Source organism: Tetrao urogallus (genome assembly GCF_951394365.1).
Source record: "Tetrao urogallus genome assembly, chromosome: 1".
NCBI classification, from domain to species: Eukaryota; Metazoa; Chordata; class Aves; order Galliformes; family Phasianidae; genus Tetrao; species Tetrao urogallus.
Genome location: NC_136813.1, coordinates 51010494 through 51031903, shown reverse-complemented (window position 1 = coordinate 51031903; position 21410 = coordinate 51010494). Strand labels below are relative to the sequence as shown.

Genomic DNA, 21410 nt, shown 5'->3' with positions numbered 1-21410 from the left:
GCCACCAAAGTCTTTCCTGTTCACTTCTACTCTCACCAAAGCTGATGGCTATGTACAGTTCCATTCTCTCTCCCACCACAACATTCCCTGACTTCCGTGACTTCTTTCTCCTCTAGGTCTAAGATGCTTTCAAGTTCTGAAGCAACATCCCTGAAAGTAATAGATTTGCTAGCTTCTTCCCATTAATAATTTCTTCTAGTTCTTTTTTTTTTTTCTTCATCCTGTTCTTTTTATTTCACCTTTCATTACAGCTACCATTCAGGAATGTACGTTCCTTCATAGCCTTCCTCTGTTGCATGATTTTTTCTCAACAAAAAAGGTACAACAGTGAGGCAGCAGTAGCCTTCATTGCTACCACTGCCTCAGTGCTTCTTGGGCCTGACTAAACCTTCTCAATTTTGCTGCTGGTTCAGCCTCTTCAGTATAAAGAGTAAAACCACAGGTGTTCAATGTCTGTGTGCTTAGTAGAATTTGCAGCTGGGACATGACTTCACAGAATACAGCATAAATCTTCTGAGGTCAGAACAGAAATAAAAAGAAACAACAATCCAAACAAAACTCAGTAGAGGAGGTTGAGAAGATAAAGATACCAATCAACAGATTCCTCGTTTACTCAGCCACCTGTGGACTGGCACAATAAACAACAGCAAGGAAGTACTTACTTCTAATCTGTTTCATAACAGGCTTCAAAAGATCAAGCCACACCTGAAAATAAAAAAAGGTGGTGTTATCAGCTCTGAACAAACTACTGCTTGCAAAAGAGCATTTTTTATTGCACCATTTGGATTTCCATTTATTTATCTGGCTCTTCAAGTGTGGGTCTTCTCTCCAGAACTCTTGAATATGCTCAGGAAACAGCATTGCTAATAAGCTGTTGCCGCTGTATTGCTTTTGAAGCAACACAAACTCAGAGAGCTGGGAAACTGATTATTTGTTTTTTATCATAACTGCTTCAGAAAGCAACAATCACAGCAAGTTTGGCCAACAGCCATTCACTTTGTGGAAAAGCGAAACAAGGAACTGAGAAAGAGACACTCCTGTGCTGTCACTTGTAGTTCTCACTGCAATAATCTACAGAAGTGCAAGTGAAAGGGTCTGATGCTTGCCTTTGAGCTGGGAGTAGTGGACAAAGAGAGAAATGACAAGACAACCACCTGGACCTGGGGACCCAGCAGAAAGGCCACCATGAGGCTCAGCAATAATGGCAGAGCTCCCGGACAGGTCCCTAACCCTTCACCACCACCATTTTAAGGAGGAATGTTCTCTCACATCAAGACCATGAGGCAGACACAGCTTCAAGCATGACTAAAAGCAAGCTTACTTTCTGACTGTGTGACATTTTCTCTGTTCTACAAACGTGGGGAGATCAGGCTGAGGTTTTCCTTAACTGAGTTGTTTTTTTTTTTAATAACCTTACCTGAGTCTTTCCTTTAGATTGCAAAAGAGAAGAAATGGAGTGAAATAACATCTTTAAAACCTAAAAGCCTACTTTGTAGTCTCAATTAAAATGGCTTGGACAAATCACCTATCCTCCTTCATTGGATTGCAGAAGATAAAAGCCAAATGACTCACAGAAACTAGGGAAGTGCGAAAGCTCACCATCTCCAGCTGACAACTGTGCCCAAGATTTTTATTTTGCAATCTCAATTGCACGGAGCCTTCCTTGGAGACTTCTAGAACTTGTAGGGGAACATCCTGCAGCCTTCACAAAGGTTAAAGGCAGTAAAAAACAAATTAACTGAGACTTTCTTTGGGGAAAAAACATATATTGAAAAGAATACACCTTTGGCCTTGAATAATTTCAGGTTATGTAGATACTGAAATATCCTAAAAATATCAGTTTTCAAAGATCACCTGAGAAACCAGACAGAAACAGGTCTGGCTGCTGCATCTGTGCCAATGTTGTTTGCTATTTTTGTAATTACTTTATGAGGGCTTCCCATTAGCAAAGTCCTCACGTTCTTGCCCTTTTAAACTCACTAATGTTTCTCAATGGAATTCTTTTTATGTTTTTCAGCCTGGGAAAGTTCTTTTCTTTGGAAGGGCTAAGGAAAGTTGGTTACACAAGAATAGGAAAATAAGGTTTATTGCCTGTTAAACTGGTTCTGACACTTTTTGGCATTTCAGTAACTGCAACTGTTTTGTTTCAGAAAGTTGGCATGTACATAATCTACTATGAAGGGTCAGGGACCTTGCCAGATTTAGTGGAGAAAAAAAAGCCAGAATATGAAAAAGCTAATTTGCAAGAATATGGGAGGCATATATTTTCCTTGATACAAAACAAAATCTCTTTCTTTCCAGAGGAAATTTGTGTTACAGCATGAGCACAGAAAGTATGTCATTCCTTTCTCCATTTTTCCAATCATTCTACAAGTTGCAGCATTCTTTACCAGACTGTTGAATGCCAGTGTATACTGAATGTATGTAGGGAGAGACGAGAAAGATGGGGCAAGACAAAGACTTCATCACCATCACCATCACCAAACCCAGGCAATTAAAACTTGCACACCATGCAGCTCTCACACTGTATTTCTACACAGCCGATCTGAGATTGATTCATAAGCTGGAAAGGAAGAATAATATGAATATTGACTTAGGATCTCTGTTTTCCCTTTTCTTTAGAACTACAAAGGATAGATTATTTATTTTTGAAACAACGTCTGGCATTCTGCAGCAGCAGTGACTGGACTGGAGCAGCTGGAGAATTGGGGCAGACATCAAGTATGATGAAACTGTAAAACCCCAGGCTTAGCAACAATGCCTCATTTCTCCTCACGCTGAGGGAAAGTGCAGCCCTCAGACCCTCCATTTTCATCTCTCGTGCATGTCTTCTCTTCTGCATATACAGCACACTTGAACATGTACAGCTGCTGGGCATCATGACATACAACTGTCAACATGTAATACATGAAGTCTGGAGCCTGGCACGCTGAAACAAACACAGCTGAACTATGAATGTAACTTCACATACACATGATTACATCCAAACAAATACACTGCAAATATTTATTTTTCCTTTGCCATTGCCCTCTTCCCTGGACAAGCAATTAATTATCTTCAGATGATGAGAATGTAAAATATGTATGTGTGTTTTATTTCTTAGATACAGAACTAACCACAATTTATTTATTTGCGCAATGCTTGAATTCTCCATTACGGCCATTATGAAGCTCAAAAAGTTTTAAATCCCATAGGAGCATTTGTCTCAGCTGCATCATAGAAACTGAGAATTACAATGTAAATGTAAGTATCACTCTCATCCAGAAAGCTGCTGCACACTAAAGCAATGATTCATAATCAAATCTGCTGCTGCAACGGCTTCTGCAAGTTGCTTTTAGAATGTAATAGAACACAGAACAGAATAGCTCTGTAGGAAGGGAACAACAAAGATCAAGTCCAACTGCCTGACCATTCCAGGACTAATCGAAAGTTAAAATATATTAATGAGGGCATTATCTAAGTCTCTCTTGAACACTTAGAGGCATGAGGCATCAACCACTTCACTAAGAACCTTGATCCAGTGTTTGACCCCCCTCATGGTAAATTTTTTCATAACATCCGGTCTGAACATCCTGTGGCACAGCTTTGTGCCATTCCCATGCATCCTCTGAATCATAGAATCATTAAGGCTAGAAGATCCTAAGATCATCTAGTTCAACCATCAAACAGGAGCCTAGCAGAGGATCATGTCACCAGGGAGCAGCAACCAGCAACTCCCTCCGCTTCCCATCCTCAGGATGTTGCAGAGAGTAATGAAGTTGCTTCTGCACCTTTTTTTCCTCCAGAATGGACAAATCAGGTGTCCTTAGTCCCCATAGAACATGCCTCCCAGCTTCATTACCATCTTCACTGATTTCCTCTCAATGCTTTCAAGAACCTTAGCACCCTTTTTGTATCATGGAGTTTCTGAATTCCTCTGAATTTCACAGCCGAGGCACACCTGTCTAGACACAGGCTTGACTGGGGGATCTCCCCCTTTTTGAAAAGCAAATAGTGAAACAATTGGTGGATACAGTGACCAGCACTTTCAGATACTTGGCTAATACCTTCTTTAGCAGGAGTAGGAGCAATAGGAGATACCATCCTTGATGCATGGAGGCATTTTCCTTTAGGTCAAAGCGGGAACAGCCTTGGGGTTTTCTTTCTACCTTCCTCTTCGTCAGAGCCGTAGATCCCCCACTGAGATCATCTGGATATACTTCCAGCCTGCCACTGCAACAGCCTCAGGCACTGGCAGCACTTCAATCCCTCCCGTGTTCTGCCTCAAGCAAATAAACCATTTTGTTTTCACAAGACTGAAAACTGTTGGTTTATTTCAGGTCTCAGAGCAAAACACAGAGGGCCATCTATTTGAAACTTAATGACCTGTGAAGTAGATAAGGTTGGTCAGGTGACCTTCACTATTTTTTAAAAAACTAAAACGCAACTGTACATTTCTCCCAGCTTTATCTACATATATAAGGAATGTCAGTATGTCATGTACTAACATGGCTACAGGGACCTCTGTTGTAATAGCTGCAGTCACACTGTTTTGAAGAGTTATGTTCCCTCAAGTTACCTAAAGCATTAGTCAAGGATATTTGGCAAAATATGAAACATCGTAGTAAACCGTGCTTCATGTAAATCCAGAAGCAAACTACAAAGTGGATCAGTTTTAAAGGTCAACATCCATTTTTTTCAAAATTTCCTCTTAAATATAGTTAAGCATAAAGCTTTATGACCTATACTGTTCAGCTTAAGTGCCTACACAAGCCTGCACTACGGCATGACAACAGGTTACTGCAGCAGCAGCAGCAGCTAAATCCTCCCTGGCCTTTGGTTAAGAAATACTCCTCCTTAAAGAAAAATTGTATATCGATAGAAACAGATCTTTCTGAAATTGCCTAAAGTCACCTCCTTTAGATCAGCCAGGTTACTGATGCAGAATTCACTGAACAGACAGCAGATTCAGCGTGCACCAGAAAGTACCAGTCAAACAACCCAGATACCAAGCATACATGTCAGGAGGTCACATCAAAAAACTGAAGTGAAGTAAACCTCAGAATGAAAGCCATATGAGACTGGGAAGTCACTCGCCTTCGGCTTTTTCTGCTACAGGATACTGTTCCCACCCTGGAAGCATTAGCGCAATGTCTGATTGTTGCCAGCAGCTGTTCTCAGAGTCCAAAGTGTCAGGACCAGCACACCTGCTTGTGCCACATGGCTCCACATACAGGACTTTCAACAGCTTATTTATGGGGGTTTTTTTTGCCTTATTTTTCTTTTTTATTAACCTCATTATATTTTATCTAACCGTCTTCTTGTCCCAAGATGTTTTTCACTGAACTCCATCACAATCGCTGCAACTTCTGTCTGCAGACTCCACGCTCCAAATTACTTGTGACTATAAAATCAGAGCTGAGACTCTCCAGCAGTCCTGCTGCTGGCTGCTCTACTGCAACTGATAAAAATAAAATGCTTTTCCAACTCATGTTTGAATTGGCTGCTACTTTCAACACAGATGAAACTTGACAGGAATAATCAGGTTTTAAAAACGTTTCTTCAAATCCAGCAGGCAAGAGCTTTTTAAATAAAGTATTTTTTTTCCTTTTTGAAATTCAGGATTAAACATAGCTTATAAGTAAGGAGCTGGAAGAAAGAATAAAGAGCATATGTAGATGAAAACCAGGTGAAAATTAACTCTTTACATACCATCATCTTTTTATGGTCTGGAAACTCAAGGCCAAAATAGTCACCTTCAACAAGGTTCAGGTGGTTGCAAACGGCGTCATGCAAAACTTTCCCTGGAGCTCTTTGCTGTAAGAAGAAAACAAAGCCTAGGGTAAAATGCTGCAAATCAACAAAGATGCTTTTAATTAGTGGCAGAAAAATTACTGTGCTAAGAAGTCATCCTGCAAACAACACTGTCAATGCAGCTAACAAAATCAGCAGTTGTTCCAACCATACCCACAGGGCAGTTGAAAATAATTACACTAGTTTTAAAGCCATGGAAAATATCTATTCATCTCTGGATGGCAGCTCTCAATCAACCTCTAGTGCATTTTTGGTTTTAAGAGGAAAACATTATAAAACAGAAAAGATCTATAAAACACTGAAGCTGGTTAAGGCTCCTCTGTGCTACTCTCACGAGAGTTAATGAGTGTATCAGAGGATTTGAGAGCTAACATTGCCTTTCACACTGTAAACATCTTCCCACTACAAAGACCAGATGTTCAGCCCAATATTAGCTCCCAGAGACACAATCTTGCTGATTGTGAGGATTCTTCTCATCAGCACATCAGTTAAATCCACACCTGCAGCCAATACCGCAAATTACAGCTCACCAGCAGTTCCATGGCAATAAAAAAAAAAACAACAAAACACTTTCTCAGTATATAAAGGCCAATCACTGAAATCAAATATTTTGTTCTCTACAGAAATATGTGTATTCTAAATCAAAGGTTCCTGAAAAGGAGATCTCGAGTCACTTGAGAATAAATAGTAGCCCACCACTAAATAGCACAAACTCCTCCATTATGAGAGACCCGTGGTCCTGATCACACCCCAGCCAAGCACCCTTGTGCTCAGCTTACAGACTTGTCCTTTTCCTTTCTGCCCAGTAAATAATTATGAGATCAAGATGAAACAGCAGTAAAAGAGCAAACAAAACAAAACAAAACCATAAAGGTAGCCAAGCCAGTTAGCTGAATCAGAAAGGACAATCATAAGCCTAGGTTGCTGCATTTCCAACAGGCTTATTGCTGTTATAATCCAAAATTTGTCATGATGGGGTTTGGTCTCTGTTTCACCATACCAAAAGAATCAAGTCCTCACAATTTTCCACCTAATTCCACCAGGTGATTTTCTACCACTAATTCCTGGTTTCCAGCCACAACTCTAAGTACAAAATACCTTTCCAAAGGAAATTTATCTAGCATACGAATTGTGAAAACTCAATACTCAGTAACAAAGCTTGCAAATTAAGGACATCCATTTTCTGAGGCAGGAACATGCCGCCATGGTGGCACTGCCACCCAGGTGATGCAGGAGGACACGGTGACACAATCACACAATCCATCGTGGTTGGCCAACTTTGAGAGTGAAATTGCAAGGGAAAAGCCAAGCCCACCTCTGAAAGAACTTGCAGAGCAGGTTTCTGCCTCTGACAGACCTATGCAACCAGGAAGCAATGTCCCCTTACAGTGCTTTATTAACTGGTATGTTGGCACCTGTGCTACCCCACCACACAAGGTCAGTGGAAGAAAGCAAGACTGTCTGATCTCAGATCATGAGTAAAAGCAGCAGATTAAAACCTACTGGTTGTTTTCATACAGGTTTTTTTTTCCTCTTTTTTTTTTTTTTTTCCTTCTATGCATTTAGACAACAAAACAGCAGTCTTGTAGTATTTACATCGCTTGGCATTTTCTCTGAAGTATGCCTCAGTAACATGAAATGTTTCTTACTCAAGTATGTGGAAATACAACAATTATTTTAAACTCATGTTAGCTTTGATCAGTCTAAGTCAAAATAAAATCTGACAGTTTATTCAAGGGGAAACACTGCACATATAAAAACTGCTGAGACTTAGAGCCTGATGACACTCCCAGCCTTGCAGGACCAGAAGGAAAAGGAACATCCAAACATCCAGGAACTCTCTGGTCTTACAGAGATGTTGATTCAGTGCTGTTCCATGACATCCTTACTAAAAAATTTAAACACAATAAATTAAAATCTCAGCCTGCTGGGTAGGGAACAGAAAAAGCAGTCACTGGGGTTGCAGCAAACATTGACTGACAGAGGAAGCATTCAGGAATGAATGTGCCGCACCAGTGACAGCATCTGCAGCCCACAGTAGTGTCTGACTTCAATGTGCTTACAAGGCCTATGGGACAACACAAGTTTTCTCCAGAACATGGAAGGCATTTTCCAGCTGCCAGACGTGAGCTTGCTGTCACGTCTGTCTCACCCACGAGGCAAAGCTTCTTGGCTCTGTGACTGCACCCACATCTCACAAGCCACAGCTTGGCCATTTTCCCTGCTCCGTGCTGGTGTGGGCTGCTGGCCTGACTCATGAGGTCTTATGAGCTCCCAGTAACTCTGCATCCATGTAAGGGTGTGGAGCAGAGAAAAGCTATGTCATAGGAGTGCTTATCCTTGCCACACAAGCCATTTCCTGATAGATGACCATCATGAAAGCCTCAAATACTGAGATGAGGAAGGGCTGAGAAGGTTGTTGATGTGGCCAGATGCTGGGGGCAGGAGAAGAGGAGCCAGGAGACCCACCTCCTGATCTCTTGAGCCTCATCAAGTGGGAGTTCACACCAAGGAGAAAAAGAGCTGACCTGAAAGAGATGATAAAGAAGAAGACAAAGCACACAATGGTATGTTGAAATGGAGGCTGCCATAATTAAGGCTTGTGGCAAGACCATACCTCCAGACCATCAGCTGTGATTTCCCACAGCTGAAAGGCAGTGAGAGAAAAGCAGCAGAAAAGTATAGTATGTTGGTGGCATATATGTGGGAGAAGTTGTCATGCAACAACCTGAAGCAGAGAAGCATCTGCAGAAGGTGGCAGTCCCCTGTTCCTATTTTTGTTGACAGCCAGATTCCCGTAGAATCATAGAATAATTTCGTTTGGGAAAGACCTTCAAGATCAGCAAGTCCAACTATCAACCTACTGAGACCCATCACTAAGCCATTTCCTTTGGTGGCACATCTACACATCTTTTAAATGCTTCCAGGGATGGAGACTCCATCACTTCCCTGGGCAGAGTGTCCCAATGACTGACCATCTTTCCATGAAGAAATTCTTCCTAATACCCAATCTAATCTTACCCTGGCATAACTTGAGACTGTCAGACAACAAAGACAGACTGCAACTTCAAAGGGCAATGCCTCCTACCAAAATATCTATCTATGCACATTGGCAGTGAACTTTTTCTAAGCAAAACAGTTGTACTCTCACTCTTGATAACGAGTAGTCCAGGTACCTGATAGAGGTGAATCCCAGCCATACTGACAGCAGGGAATTGCCATTACTCTCTTGAGGTGGTATTTAGCTACACTAAAGTAACACTCTAATTTATTGCAGTGAAAAGAAGCTCACTGATTTCAAGCTACACATCCTTATTGCTTAATGTATTTTGAACTGGCCTTTCATTCAGTTCCATGAAATTACATTTTAAAAGTCACTTTACATTTTCAGGGAATGTCAGGCCACTAATTTCTAAATCATAAATAATGTACATCACCACATTTAGCTGCAAGCTATGAAGACACCCAAAGTAGCCTACCTTAAGCATCATGTATTCAGCATTTGCTGTCTGCTCATTATTTCAGCCTTATTCAATTCAACTTCCCTCTAATTGCACAAAAATCCCAAACATAAGTTGCTTATGATCTTTCACTGGTTAAAATTTCAATAGATTTAACAATTTAACATTCCAGAGACTTCCAATCATCAAAAAAATCCCTCTACACACAGGTTTAGACCATTCTTTGGCACAGACTGAAATACTGATTCTTTTTTTTTTGTTAAGAAAATGCAAGCACACAGTCCCACAGTCCAAAACTTTAAAAGAAGGGGCTTGAGGCATGTTTTTCTCACCCTCCCAGCAATTAATTTAGCAGTCAGCAGTCAATTCACTAACCATCTACCAAACCAATGTGTCAACTTAGGACCAAGCAGTGATGAATTGTTTTTATCTGTCTAGCCAAATTTCATTGAAAGCTTTTTTGTTTGTTTTTACGTTATTGACCAGTAAAATCAGGTTAAAGCAATAACAAAAATCTCTACCAAAACATAAATACAATAACCAGTTTATCTGGAACATCTAAAAATGTGGTCTCATCAGTCTTCTGGTCAGAGCAAGAGACAGCTTCATGAGGAAGCACTCTCTATTCGCTTCCTCCTTCCTTCCTTAAGGCCCTGCCCTTGTCACGTTTTGAGTGCTCAGAACCAAAATGGGGCAATTTGGTAAAACTACGTACTTCAGGTTACTGTGATTTCCAAAGTATTTTGTACTTCAGTATAACAACTGTCTTGAAATGATAATGAAAACTTCACCCAGTATTTTCCTAAGTGTGTCCGAAGTTATGTTGAGTCACAGTCAATACTAAAAACAACAATTCCATGCTCTTAACAGTATGAATTTTCTCAGTTATTCAGAACTGTTAAAAATTATATATGTATTTACAACTCTTAAAGGAAGAAAAAAACAAGAAGTGTCCATGATAAGCAAACAGTCTAAAAATAACCTCAAAGATGACACTGAGCAACAGGGTTCTTAAATAATTCTGGCAAAAAATTTGTATTTCAAAGTAGTCTTGAAAACTGCTTGTAACTGAACAACGCTAACAGCATCTGAAGACAAATTTCACATTATATCCAGTTCTCTTTTCTGGCATAAAATGAAATGCATATTTCATGTTTAACAAAAGTCTACTACACAAAGTGTGAGTTAAAAGCAATAAGCACTGGTCTGGATATCACTGCTCTGGACCTAACACTGCCAAGGTACCTGGAGATCCTCTGCCCTTTTTCTCCTCACCTCGCTTTCAAAGTGTAGGTGTTAATCCTATAGGAAGGATTAGATGACTACAAAAATAGCTTTAGATCACACAGATAGCTCTTAAACCTGAGCTTGCTTGTTTTTAGTTTACTGTTCAGCATAGGCTGGGAAGTCTTGAAGAAGTGGGCTTTGCCACCTTCAGTGCACCAGGACCAAGCAGCAGCCTGTTCCTGCTGGAACACAAGAATCAGGGTCTAAGAAAAACACCACAGTGGTCACATTTTTTACTCCAAAAGATGGTGCCTCAGGGTGCTCAGGGTGTGCACCCTACATACCCTTATGTGCTGGCAGAGAAGTTAAGTCCTACCTTTCGAAGGACTACTTCTAGGCATGCAGACCCTCACTTTGCAGACAGCCAAGGGATCAACCCCATTAGGAGGGATGAAGCAAAAGGAGCTTATTTTTATTTTTTATGTATTTAATTATATAAATAAGTTTTGTTTGATAAACCAAAGGCAACTCATTCCTTTTAAAATGCTTCCACTATGACATCGTTGAAGGCTCCACTCCTGGAACGTATCCCACATGTTTTTGCACAGACTGTGTGCATACACTCAAAGGCAGGATTGAGGCCAAATGGAGTAACAAAATAAGTCTCTTATACTACACTAAAAAAGGCAATTGATCATCTGCCATGTGTGTACAATATGACCATTTAGCGTTCCTCTCTTTGTACATTTCAGTGGACTGCTTCCCTACTTTACACTCACCACATCACCTATACCCCCTTTAGTACCAGTGCTTGCCTTTCACAGTCTGACGTGCAATTATTGAGGCAAAAATACAAGGAGAAGGAATTTAATAAACTCACATTTTTAGCACCTTCTTCAAAAGAAACACATAATTTTCTGCTTTTGAATATCCATAGATCTGTAACTGTAGCCACGCTCTTGGATTTCTGCCTATGATAAACTGGCTTTTGTCAAAAGCAGAAGGATTGCTCTCACTAGACTTTAAACTCTCTTCTGATTCCCCAAATCAACATTAGTACAATTACCCAACTGTAAAATTCAGGTGAAAATTAAACACTTAACATGAAAAGAAGCAGAATATTATTGCTGCTTTTAAAGACTCTTCTTTAATAGTTAAATATTGCGGGAGTAAAAAGGAAAAGACGTAGTACAAAGTAGCATGATAAGGGTATTTTCACTTGATTTTGATTAATTTTTTTCTTACAGCAGAGTCAGACCAATACAACATTCAGCTACAGTAAACTCTCAAGCGTCTCTGGACAGGGGCAAAATATTGTAGCCTGGAGAGCTTCCTTGTCAGGCAGCTTTAGAAACACAATCCCACAGAAGAATTCATTTTGCACCAATGTCATGATCTGGAACTTCTCCTCAGCTATACACCACAAACTCAACAGACCAAAAACTATTCATCCTTTAGTCATTGTAGTCTAAGTACACATCTGCTTATTCCAAAGCAAGATTTCTGGTGAAAAGCATAAACAAAATACTTCATGAGCAGTTTCCCTGTTCCACAGATCCTTTACCTGCATTACAGCATTTAACCGGTTGAATTCTGCCCTCAGCTAACAAGTTCAAATGGCTTCATCTTAAATCTTCTGTATTGATTTATAAAAACTGCATGTCACACATACGTGCCTAAGAATTATTAATTAGCACACCTGCAAAACCCCAAACTTTGCTTCTGGTAGTACAACTGTAATTGCTAGCTTCTAAAGATAAGCGTAAAATATCTGTAGGATTTCAGCAAAAGCAGAACAAGTCTTCTACGCAACAGTTCCAAGCTGCAGAATTTCTCACAGAGACCATTTCATTTTTGGAGACTTGCAGTGGGAGACTTTTGCCAGAGCCACAGCTCACTAAAACCAAATTACTTTTCTTTAACATCATTTCAAAAGCACACTGTACACAAGAAAATGAGGCATTAAAAGAACAATGAAAAAGCTTACTAAAAATACGTCATCTTATTCCCTAAAATTAGCTCTGGCAATTGCTGAGTCATCTCTGCCTAACTCTACTAGCAAAGCTAAATCGTGGTTTGTGGCTGCACTTTCTCCCATTAGCAAGGCAAACATCCACTGCTGGAAGAGACTGTTTTCCTTTCTGCAGAGCTGACACAGAATGGGGATGACTTGCAAGAGCCAGAACCAGTCCATCATGAATTTCAGATCTTGAAGTGAGTCGCAGGGCATGTGCATGAAACATACGATCTGAAACAAATAACTTTGCAAAAAATGGAAGGTGACACTAAATGGCTTTTATAAGCTTTGTTATAAGCTAACAAAGCTTGCCTGAAGAGGTACTCTGGCTAAGGGGAAGCTTGCTGAGGGTTGCGACAAGTGAGGAGGCCACCCCAAAACTATCCCAACCACAACAGCAAAACCCTTAGTGGAGATCAAGGGATGCCAAGAGGCCCCTCTCTGACAGAGACTGCTCCTGCATAATCTACGCTTCACTGAGGGCCAAGAGGTGTGATTGAGCAGACTTCTCCAGCAGGACGGCACTGGCTGTGTCCCACAGCTACGGGCACAGCCTGCTGCAGCACAAGGATGCCCGCAGCCCAACCACAGCGTGTGCACCGCGGCCGCTGGCTTTGGAAAATACACATCACAAGCCCTGTTTTCAGAGAGAATTTGATGTGAAGCTGATACAACCTCATTTTTCATAAAGTTTGCTTTATGGAAAGTTGCTTTCCTGAAGCTGAGCTCTGGAAGTAAGTATATACCTGTCAAATAGATGTTGATATTACTTTCCCTCCCTGCAAGCAAAAAACTGAATGAATTTAACCCTTGGCCTCAGCGCTATTTAGCAGCACACTGTGCTCCTTGTTTCTTCAGAAGAGCTGAAACTGAGGTTCAGAACACTCATTAAAAATACCTCGGATTGAATTTCATAGCCCAGAACTTTTGAAAAGGAATATAATGGTACCATTCAGTGCTCTCGGTGTAATTCAGCAGTGTAGCAGCCAGCATATAATTGGGGATAGCAACCCCAATCTCTGTGACACCCCTCTACCCTTCGCCTCCTAATTTTCCACTGCTTTATGTTTCAAGGCAAAAAAACATCTAATCACTTTCTAGGGCTCTCTTTTTTAAAAAAAAACATTAATTAGTGTTTTGAGATGAAAGTAAAATCATTCAATTAATCAGCCCCCTTTCTTTTCTGGTTTGCTTTCTTTTTTATTTTTCCTCACTTTGTTCAGCTACAAATAATCGCTTTACTGAATTGAAGGAATAGGCAATTCTGAATCCAATCCATGTGAAAAGCAAAACTGTTACATGTTGACCTGAAATGTGAGATTACAGAAAATTATTACTATACTGGAGCTATTAACTCCAGAACCAGACTGAGGTGCAAGAGGCTATTTACTATTCTTATTTGGATGCATTTTATTTTAGCCACGATTCTAAAAAAGCCCTATGAAGAAATCATTTCAGTGTGAGAACTCAGGCCTAGGAAAAAAAAAATAACAGGCAAAATATGAGATCCTAAATCGAAAGCAAAATCAAAACTAACAGCCAAAGCTTCTGATAATCCCTCTTCAGTACTGCAGCACCCTCAACACGACCATTAATTAATCTGAGCAAGACCTGACACCATCCAAAGCACCACGCATTTTACTTTTTGCTTTAACAGGGCAAGGAAACACATTTTAACAACAGGGCACAGAATTTTTCATGACCAGATTGTTAACTTGGAAGTACAACCTTAGATGAAGCCTTCAGGCTATGGCTGCAGCTAACCTTAATGCATTCATCTTATTTCTTGCCTTCAGTGAGGCTATTGCTCCAACAGGATCTTGTACACCTCCAGCCACAAAGTGAGGCAGAACAAGGAAGGTAATCCTGCATGAAACAATTAGGACTTTCTATATGATCTGCTTGGTTCTGTCTTGCAAGTCTGACATAGTCAGGCTAAGGAAAAGCTCGGCCATAGCATGCTGTGATTCCTCCAAATTAGATGTGGAGCAATACAGTATTTTATGTATCAACATAAAACTGAAATGGTCCCAGGTTTGTTTCTAATGAACCAAACGTAGCCACAAAATGTTTTTGAAGAATTGAAACTTCCATGTGCAAAACATAAGCCTCAAAAACTACCTAACCATTAGGGACCCAAAAAGCAGAAGTTTTGAGTTGTTTTTTTACCAGCCAGGTTCCCCATACATAAGAGTTTCTTGTCTGATCTTGAAGATCAGCCACCAACCAGACAGACTCAAACAGCTCGGTAACCTTTTCACCATGGATGACAGGAAAACATTCAACATTTCTCTGAACAGCCTCAAGAGATTGATGAATACATCAGGAATCTAAAGGGTCTACTTAACATGTAAAGAAACAACTTTAGAATACATCAGACAACGGGGGGACATGGACAACTGCCTATATGTGTTTACTGGATTGCAGTAGAAGGCACAAGCATCAACGGTTGACGAATAAACCAGAGAGAAAAGAATAAGGAGTGGAATCAGTGTAGTGGGTGGTAGAGTAATAAATTCTAATACTAGCAAGTTTCAGAGGCACCTCACAATGATACAGGTTAAATCATGTTTTCATGGGAAAATAAAAAATAACTCCCTTTTTAACACAGCAACACAGTTCTTCAGAAACATCCTCAGATCTAAAGCTGATGGGATGGGACTGAACCCATCCAGCATTAAACAGCAACTGTGCAGACTATCCTAAAGCATAGACAGGATAGAGGGAATGGCTTCAAGCTATGCCACGGGAGATTTAGGCTGGACGTTAGGAAATGCTACTTCTCTGAAAGAGTGGTCAGGCACTGCAATGGGCTGCCCATGGGAGGTGGTGGAGTCACCAACGTGAGGTGTTCAAGGAATGTTTGGATGTTGTGTTGAGGGATATGGCTTAGTGAGAACTGCTGGTGATGGGTGGATGGTTGGACTGGGTGATCTTGTAGGCCTTCTCCAGCCTTGGTGGAAGAAAGCCCAGCAGGACTTCTGAGCTGCATATGAGTTTGGCTGAGAACAGCAGAAAAAAGCTGGGCAAAAAGCCTCTGAGCAATCCTGAGGGTGCTTCCCCTGACTAGGAACAAAGTTTTATTCTAGAGCTCAGGTGAACTTAGGACATGCAACTTTCATCTGACTTCCCAACCATTTCTTCTGCATACATGTGTGTGCACATGCATGCCTTGCAGATTACCTGTGCCTGCAGCTGATGTGCAGCACTTGAGAAAGAGCTCACATGCTCCCACTTCACTCCCATTTAACAATGCTCGAGCCTGGAGATTCCTAAGGTATCTGCTTTCTGTCACTCAGATAAAGGCTTCAAATATCAAAGGAAAGTGGCACCATGTTATTATCACGAGTACATTAACAGTGTCTCTGAAGCAGCTTTTATGGCCTGTTTTGTTTTTAAAGTGCTATCCTGTTGTGTACGGTTTTTTTTTTCACGCTCTGTTTAAAAACGTGTTGTACAGGCTTAGGTACTGTCATTTGGGCTTTAGACAGAATATTTAAAATCAATCTTTAGGTGCAGATTTACAAAGGCAAAGGAGCAATTTAGCTATTTTTAAGGCCTTAATACAGTGCTATGGTGTTAGATAATGCTCTGACATAAATGAGCTTCATCAGAAACAACAGGCTTCATGGGAAACAAGCATCCTCTGTTTGGGATACATCAAAGAGAACTCTTTGGGGATGTGCTATTAAAAGTCAAACACCGGGTTGACACTACACCACTATTTTGAATACATTTGCAGTCTTAGGTTGAGTTCCTCCAGAGACAAGAGTTTCAATTCACTGGGTCTTAAGGATAACGTGTGAAACTGGGCAACATTTTGATTTCATCTAATTCATTATTTCTTTTTTAGAGATGAAAACCAAATGTGCTTGAAGATGCCATACATCTCATTTTAAATTCACACTTACAAATGTGTTTATTCATTGTTAATATTCATGTAATTTTCCAAATTCCTAGGCTATGGAAGAGTGATAATTTTATTTACAGCGTAACAATGTAATTGGATGTTACAAGTGATTACTTCAGGGATGCCATCTGAGTGTATCAATTAAGACTATCACAGAATTGTTAACTGTCAGGGTTTAAGCATCCATCAGAAACAAACTTCTCCATCTCATGTTTTTTATTTATAGGGTAAATCGAGATTAATCCTACCTAACTCTGAGCACTTAATTGACTTGCCGAAGGCACAAGAGTAATTTTGTTAGAATCCTTCCTCATCAACAGAGGGGAAACAGGCACTTTCAGACTAAGAGTCAGTCAATCTCAAATCTGAATCACTTGGGAGGTGGTCCCTCTTTGTCCACTTTTTTATAAACTAGAGTAACTACAGTTGATACAAACCCTCTAACTGAAAGGCAATTTTCCATGGAGATGTATTCTTTACAGTTGCTGCTAAGAAGCACGGAACTGCCTGCTTAGTGCTGTTTCTGCCACACACTGCTGAGACTGGAATTGCCAAAGTACTGAAAAGAATGATATTGTTTTTCCCTATGAACAGCTTTAACAATATAGAAACCTTGTGATAAACTTCACGTACAGCCCTTCCTGTTAAATGCTAATTGTTTAGGAGATCATGGATATCTGGAGATAAAGGGCAGCAGAACGTTGCTTACAATTTAACACTGATCATTTACAACATTAACTGGCTCATCATAAGATTGCTCCAGGCTTGTACGCCTTTTTTTTTCTAAACAGACAGGCACTTTGGTCCCTATTATGAGATTTAATAAATATCCTCCATCTTTGTTCTCACCAGCTCCCTAGTGAAATTCTGGGTTAGTATATACACTCATGTTAGTCCTCTCCACTAAGCACTATCTCACTACCAATTTCAGAAATTATCCTTCCTTATCCTAATTTACTTAGAGAAGTCAGACTACCCATCCTATTCTTTTTCACACAGAGGGTGGTGATGCACTGGAACAGGTTGCCCAAGGAGGCTGTGGATGCTCCATCCCTGGAGGCATTCAAGGCCAGGCTGGATGTGGCTCTGGGCAGCCTGGTCTGCTGGTTGGCGACCCCGCACATAGCTGAAACTAGATTATCATTGTAGTCCTTTTCAACCCAGGCTATTTTGTGACTCTGTGATTCTATCAGACTAAGGACAGATCACCACAAGGAAAGAATTTCTGCATACAGAAAGACTGCAGTGGCATTGAACTACGATCACTGTCTGCATACTTTTTGGCACGTCTTTTTACACATTTCTAATCAAAATGTCTCCTAATGCTTGACAAAGAACATCAAGCAACTAAAACAGAGAGAACTGTACCCCTGATGCAGCACTATTATCAGTTTTTGCTTTGTTAGACTGTAAATATTTAGTAAAATGCGGGTTACAATTACTTAGTACTGAACAACTTGAGACGTCAAACAATGTCTTGGCCTGAGGCATGGCATAAGCTTCGAAGGATGAGAAAGATACATGCACCCATGTGTCACTGGCATGCTGCTGGCTTAATTCTCACTAGCACATCAGTATGCCTTGGCAGGTTCACACAAGCTGAATGAAGGTAGTGACTGCTGAATCCCAGTGGGAGACTGCTGCATAGCAAACACTGAGGGAGATGAGGAAGGTGGCCACTACATCCCACATCAGCCTAAGGCCTAATGACCAAGCAAATCTTGCACAGACACTGCAGTTCTGCTTCTAGCCATCCAGAGATTGTACCAAAAAGAAGTCTTCCTGACTGTACTAGCACAGTGGACCTAAAACCAGGCTGAGAAATTGCAAAGACAAGCAAAGGGAGGAATATATTATCACTGGAATTTAGGTTTCAACATCTTTGCTGGTAACAAAATCTTAAGGAATCAATGTGCATTATGGATACTTATACCAAAGAGAATTTTCTCCAAGAACAAAGTGTGGTTTACTCTGTGGAAGTATTACAGAGATCAGTCCAACATTGGATGCAATGGGTAGTTTGCACCTGTTTTTGTCTCAGAGAGGATAGGTACCTGCTATTAAGAAAGTCTGCAAGTGCCAACTGCCAGTACTTGCTGCTCCTCCCGTGTGCTGCCACATGCCTATAGCCACAAGCTGCATCTAATTGCTCTCCGTAGCCTACTGGGAACTGAAAAGGAGGCTGAAAACCAAGAACCAAAATAAGAATTCAATCCCCTCCTGGATAATTCATTCCATCCAACATATTGTAACTGCCAGCAGGCTGCAAATAATTAAAGCCAAGAAAAGGTGAATTATGATATCACAGTCAGAAACTGCTCCTTCACAGGGCGCACACTTCCATCTTGAGCAGAAAGTAGCATGGTTCTCCAGCACTGCAACTGTGGTGCTAATCAGTATACATGCAGATGCTGTTTAATAAGACTGATGTTTCTCCGTGACCCACAGAGCTTCATTTGGGTTGAGATTTGCTCTCTTTTTAACTCCACTGGATTTTCTCTGCAGCAAAACGAAAAAAAGAGTACAAAGGGTATCAGAGAAAAACTCAGACTGGCCAAAATTGAGCTTGGCCTTCATCTCATTGCTGCTTTCGTTTCCCCCCATGGACTGTGCTATCTTTAACTTGTTGGTATGCTTATTTCTTGTTGTCATTATCATTCATGAGGTATTTTGTCTACTTCATTGCTAGGAACCAGATAACTGCTTACACAAAAGATATTATGCATAGCTGACATCATCAGGATATTTTAAACTGCCTCCCAAAACTGAATTAAAATCACTGAGCTACTAAAGACAAATAAAAAATGTAATTCATACCCATTAAACTACTCTCAACACTAGCCATTGCAGGATATCCTGTCATTAAATCAAATAAAGGCTTATTTTTGAGTGATGCTGGATAGATCTGGATATGTGTCCTTGCTGGAGATTTATTATTAGGGTTAGCATTACACTGAGTAATTTTAAAAGCTTGAGAGATCAAAAGATCTGCTGAGGTCACTTCTCTGACATCACATGTGTATTCAATACACTAGATCAAAATGTAAGAGACCAGATGTTCGCTGATATGCAAAAAGTCATTCATCTGGAAAGCAGTGGAGATGTGAACTTCACAGAATCACAGAATCACAGAATTGTAGGGGTTGGAAGGGACCTCCAGAGATCATCGAGTCCAACCCCCCTGCCAAAGCAGGTTCCCTACACCAGGTCGCACAGGTAGGCATCCAGGCAGGTCTTGAACATCTCCAGAGAAGGAGACTCCACCACCTCCCTGGGCAGCCTGTTCCAGTGCTCCGTCACCCTCACTGTACAGAAGTTCTTGCGCATGTTTGTGCGGAACTTCCTATGCTGCAGTTTCCAGCCGTTTCCCCTTGTCCTGTCTCCACTCACCACTGAAAACAGTCTGGCCTCACCATTCTGCCCCCCATACCTTAGATATTTATAGACCTGGATCAGGTCCCCTCTCAGTCTTCTCTTCCCAAGGCTGAACAGACCCAGTTCACTCAGCCTTTCCTCATAGCAGAGATGCTCCAGGCCCTTCACCATCTTCGTGGCCCTCCGCTGGACTCTTTCCAAGAGATCCTTGTCCTTTTTGTACTGGGGAGCCCCATCAACAACATGTCTTCAACAAAAGCATAACAGGATCTCCTCCACTTCCAATAATTACTACTAAAATCCATTGCACTCCTCCTAACTCCTTCCAGCAGTGTCTGCAAATGCTCCTAAATGCGGTTTTAACTAAGGCAACAAGTGCACTAAAAGCAATGGATTTCTCTTGAGGTAAATTGTGAGCTGAGTACTTGGCTCATGCAAAGCACACACCCCACTGATCTTGGGGGGCCAAGGAGGAGCTCAAGGCACTGTACTCAGGCTGCCTAGAAGTTACGTTCTAAGTATGAGCTCACCATCTATGCTGTTTCTCTTTAGTTTTACAAGAGAAAATACACCTCACCTAAAGACAGACGCGTAGCACACTTGAGGTGGAATGCCCAGCAGGACACCTCTCCTTTCTCACTGAAAGGAGTGAGCATCTCTTCTCCTCTTGAATCAGACATCCAAATAACAAAAATCAAGTGAAATTGATCTCACTCTGGAACTTCAGCACAGGTAAGATTTCAGGCTCTGACACACTTTTTGCTTGCAATTTTTTCCACTTGCCTGAGAGAGGATACACACAAAATTTTCTCTTGGGGGAGGAGAATAGAAGGAAGATTCTTATAAAGCTGTTTGTTTTAAGCAAAATAATTATCACAAAAGGGCTCCAGTGCAATAACAGACAAAGCAGAAATAAAAAAGGTAGCATTGAGAAGATGTACCTACAAAACTTGGGACAAGTCCCCAGAACTGAGCTATGGTACAGGCCATGAGCAATAGCAGAGTCCTCTGTTTTCTAAATGCATTGCACACTTACAGATTAGGACTAAAAGCCAAATGTACGTGTTACATCTCAGTAAAAATAACTGATTCTGTTCAGTGTTGTCTTGCAGCCAATACTGAAAGTATGTAAGTTTGTAACAAATAAACCACAAACAATGAGCAGTTTTCTACTAAGCATCTAGAGCACTGATGAAAGAAAACCCAAAACCCAACAGCATAATATTCAGCAGCAGTACTATGATCAAATGAGCAAGTTCCATATTCTTTTAGCCTTCAAATAATAGTTTTCAGGAGATTCACAACCCAGTATCACCCTACAGAATAAGGTCAAATGCAGACTTTGCAGACCTGCAAGGTGCTGAGTCCTCAGCACTGCAATACTGTTCTTCAGGAACTGGGCTCCATCAGAAGAGGGGTGGCCAGCAGGGACAGGGAGGTGATTGTCTCCCTCTACTCTGCTGTTGTGAGGCCCCATCTGGAGTACTGCATCCAGGTCTGGAGCCCCCAGTACAAGACAGACAGAGAGCTGTTAGAGAGGGTCCAGGGGAGGGCCACAAAGATGATCAGGGGACTGGAAGACCTCCTCTACAAAGACAGGATGAGGCAACTGGGCTTGTTCAGTCTG

At 41.0% G+C, this 21410-nt stretch overlaps 1 protein-coding gene across 5 annotated transcripts in view; it reads right to left on the bottom strand.

Annotated features, from left to right (window-relative positions):
• FARP1 (FERM, ARH/RhoGEF and pleckstrin domain protein 1) overlaps positions 1–21410 on the bottom strand; it is a gene marked incomplete at both ends in the record, with an annotated part of 162282 nt that overhangs the window by 58030 nt on the left and 82842 nt on the right. For all 5 annotated transcript variants that reach the window (XM_079537932.1, XM_079537933.1, XM_079537934.1 and 2 more), the window contains 2 exons: positions 663–705; positions 5692–5796. In XM_079537932.1, the coding sequence (XP_079394058.1) occupies positions 663–705; positions 5692–5796 (148 nt within the window). The remainder of the gene's footprint in view (positions 1–662; positions 706–5691; positions 5797–21410) is intronic.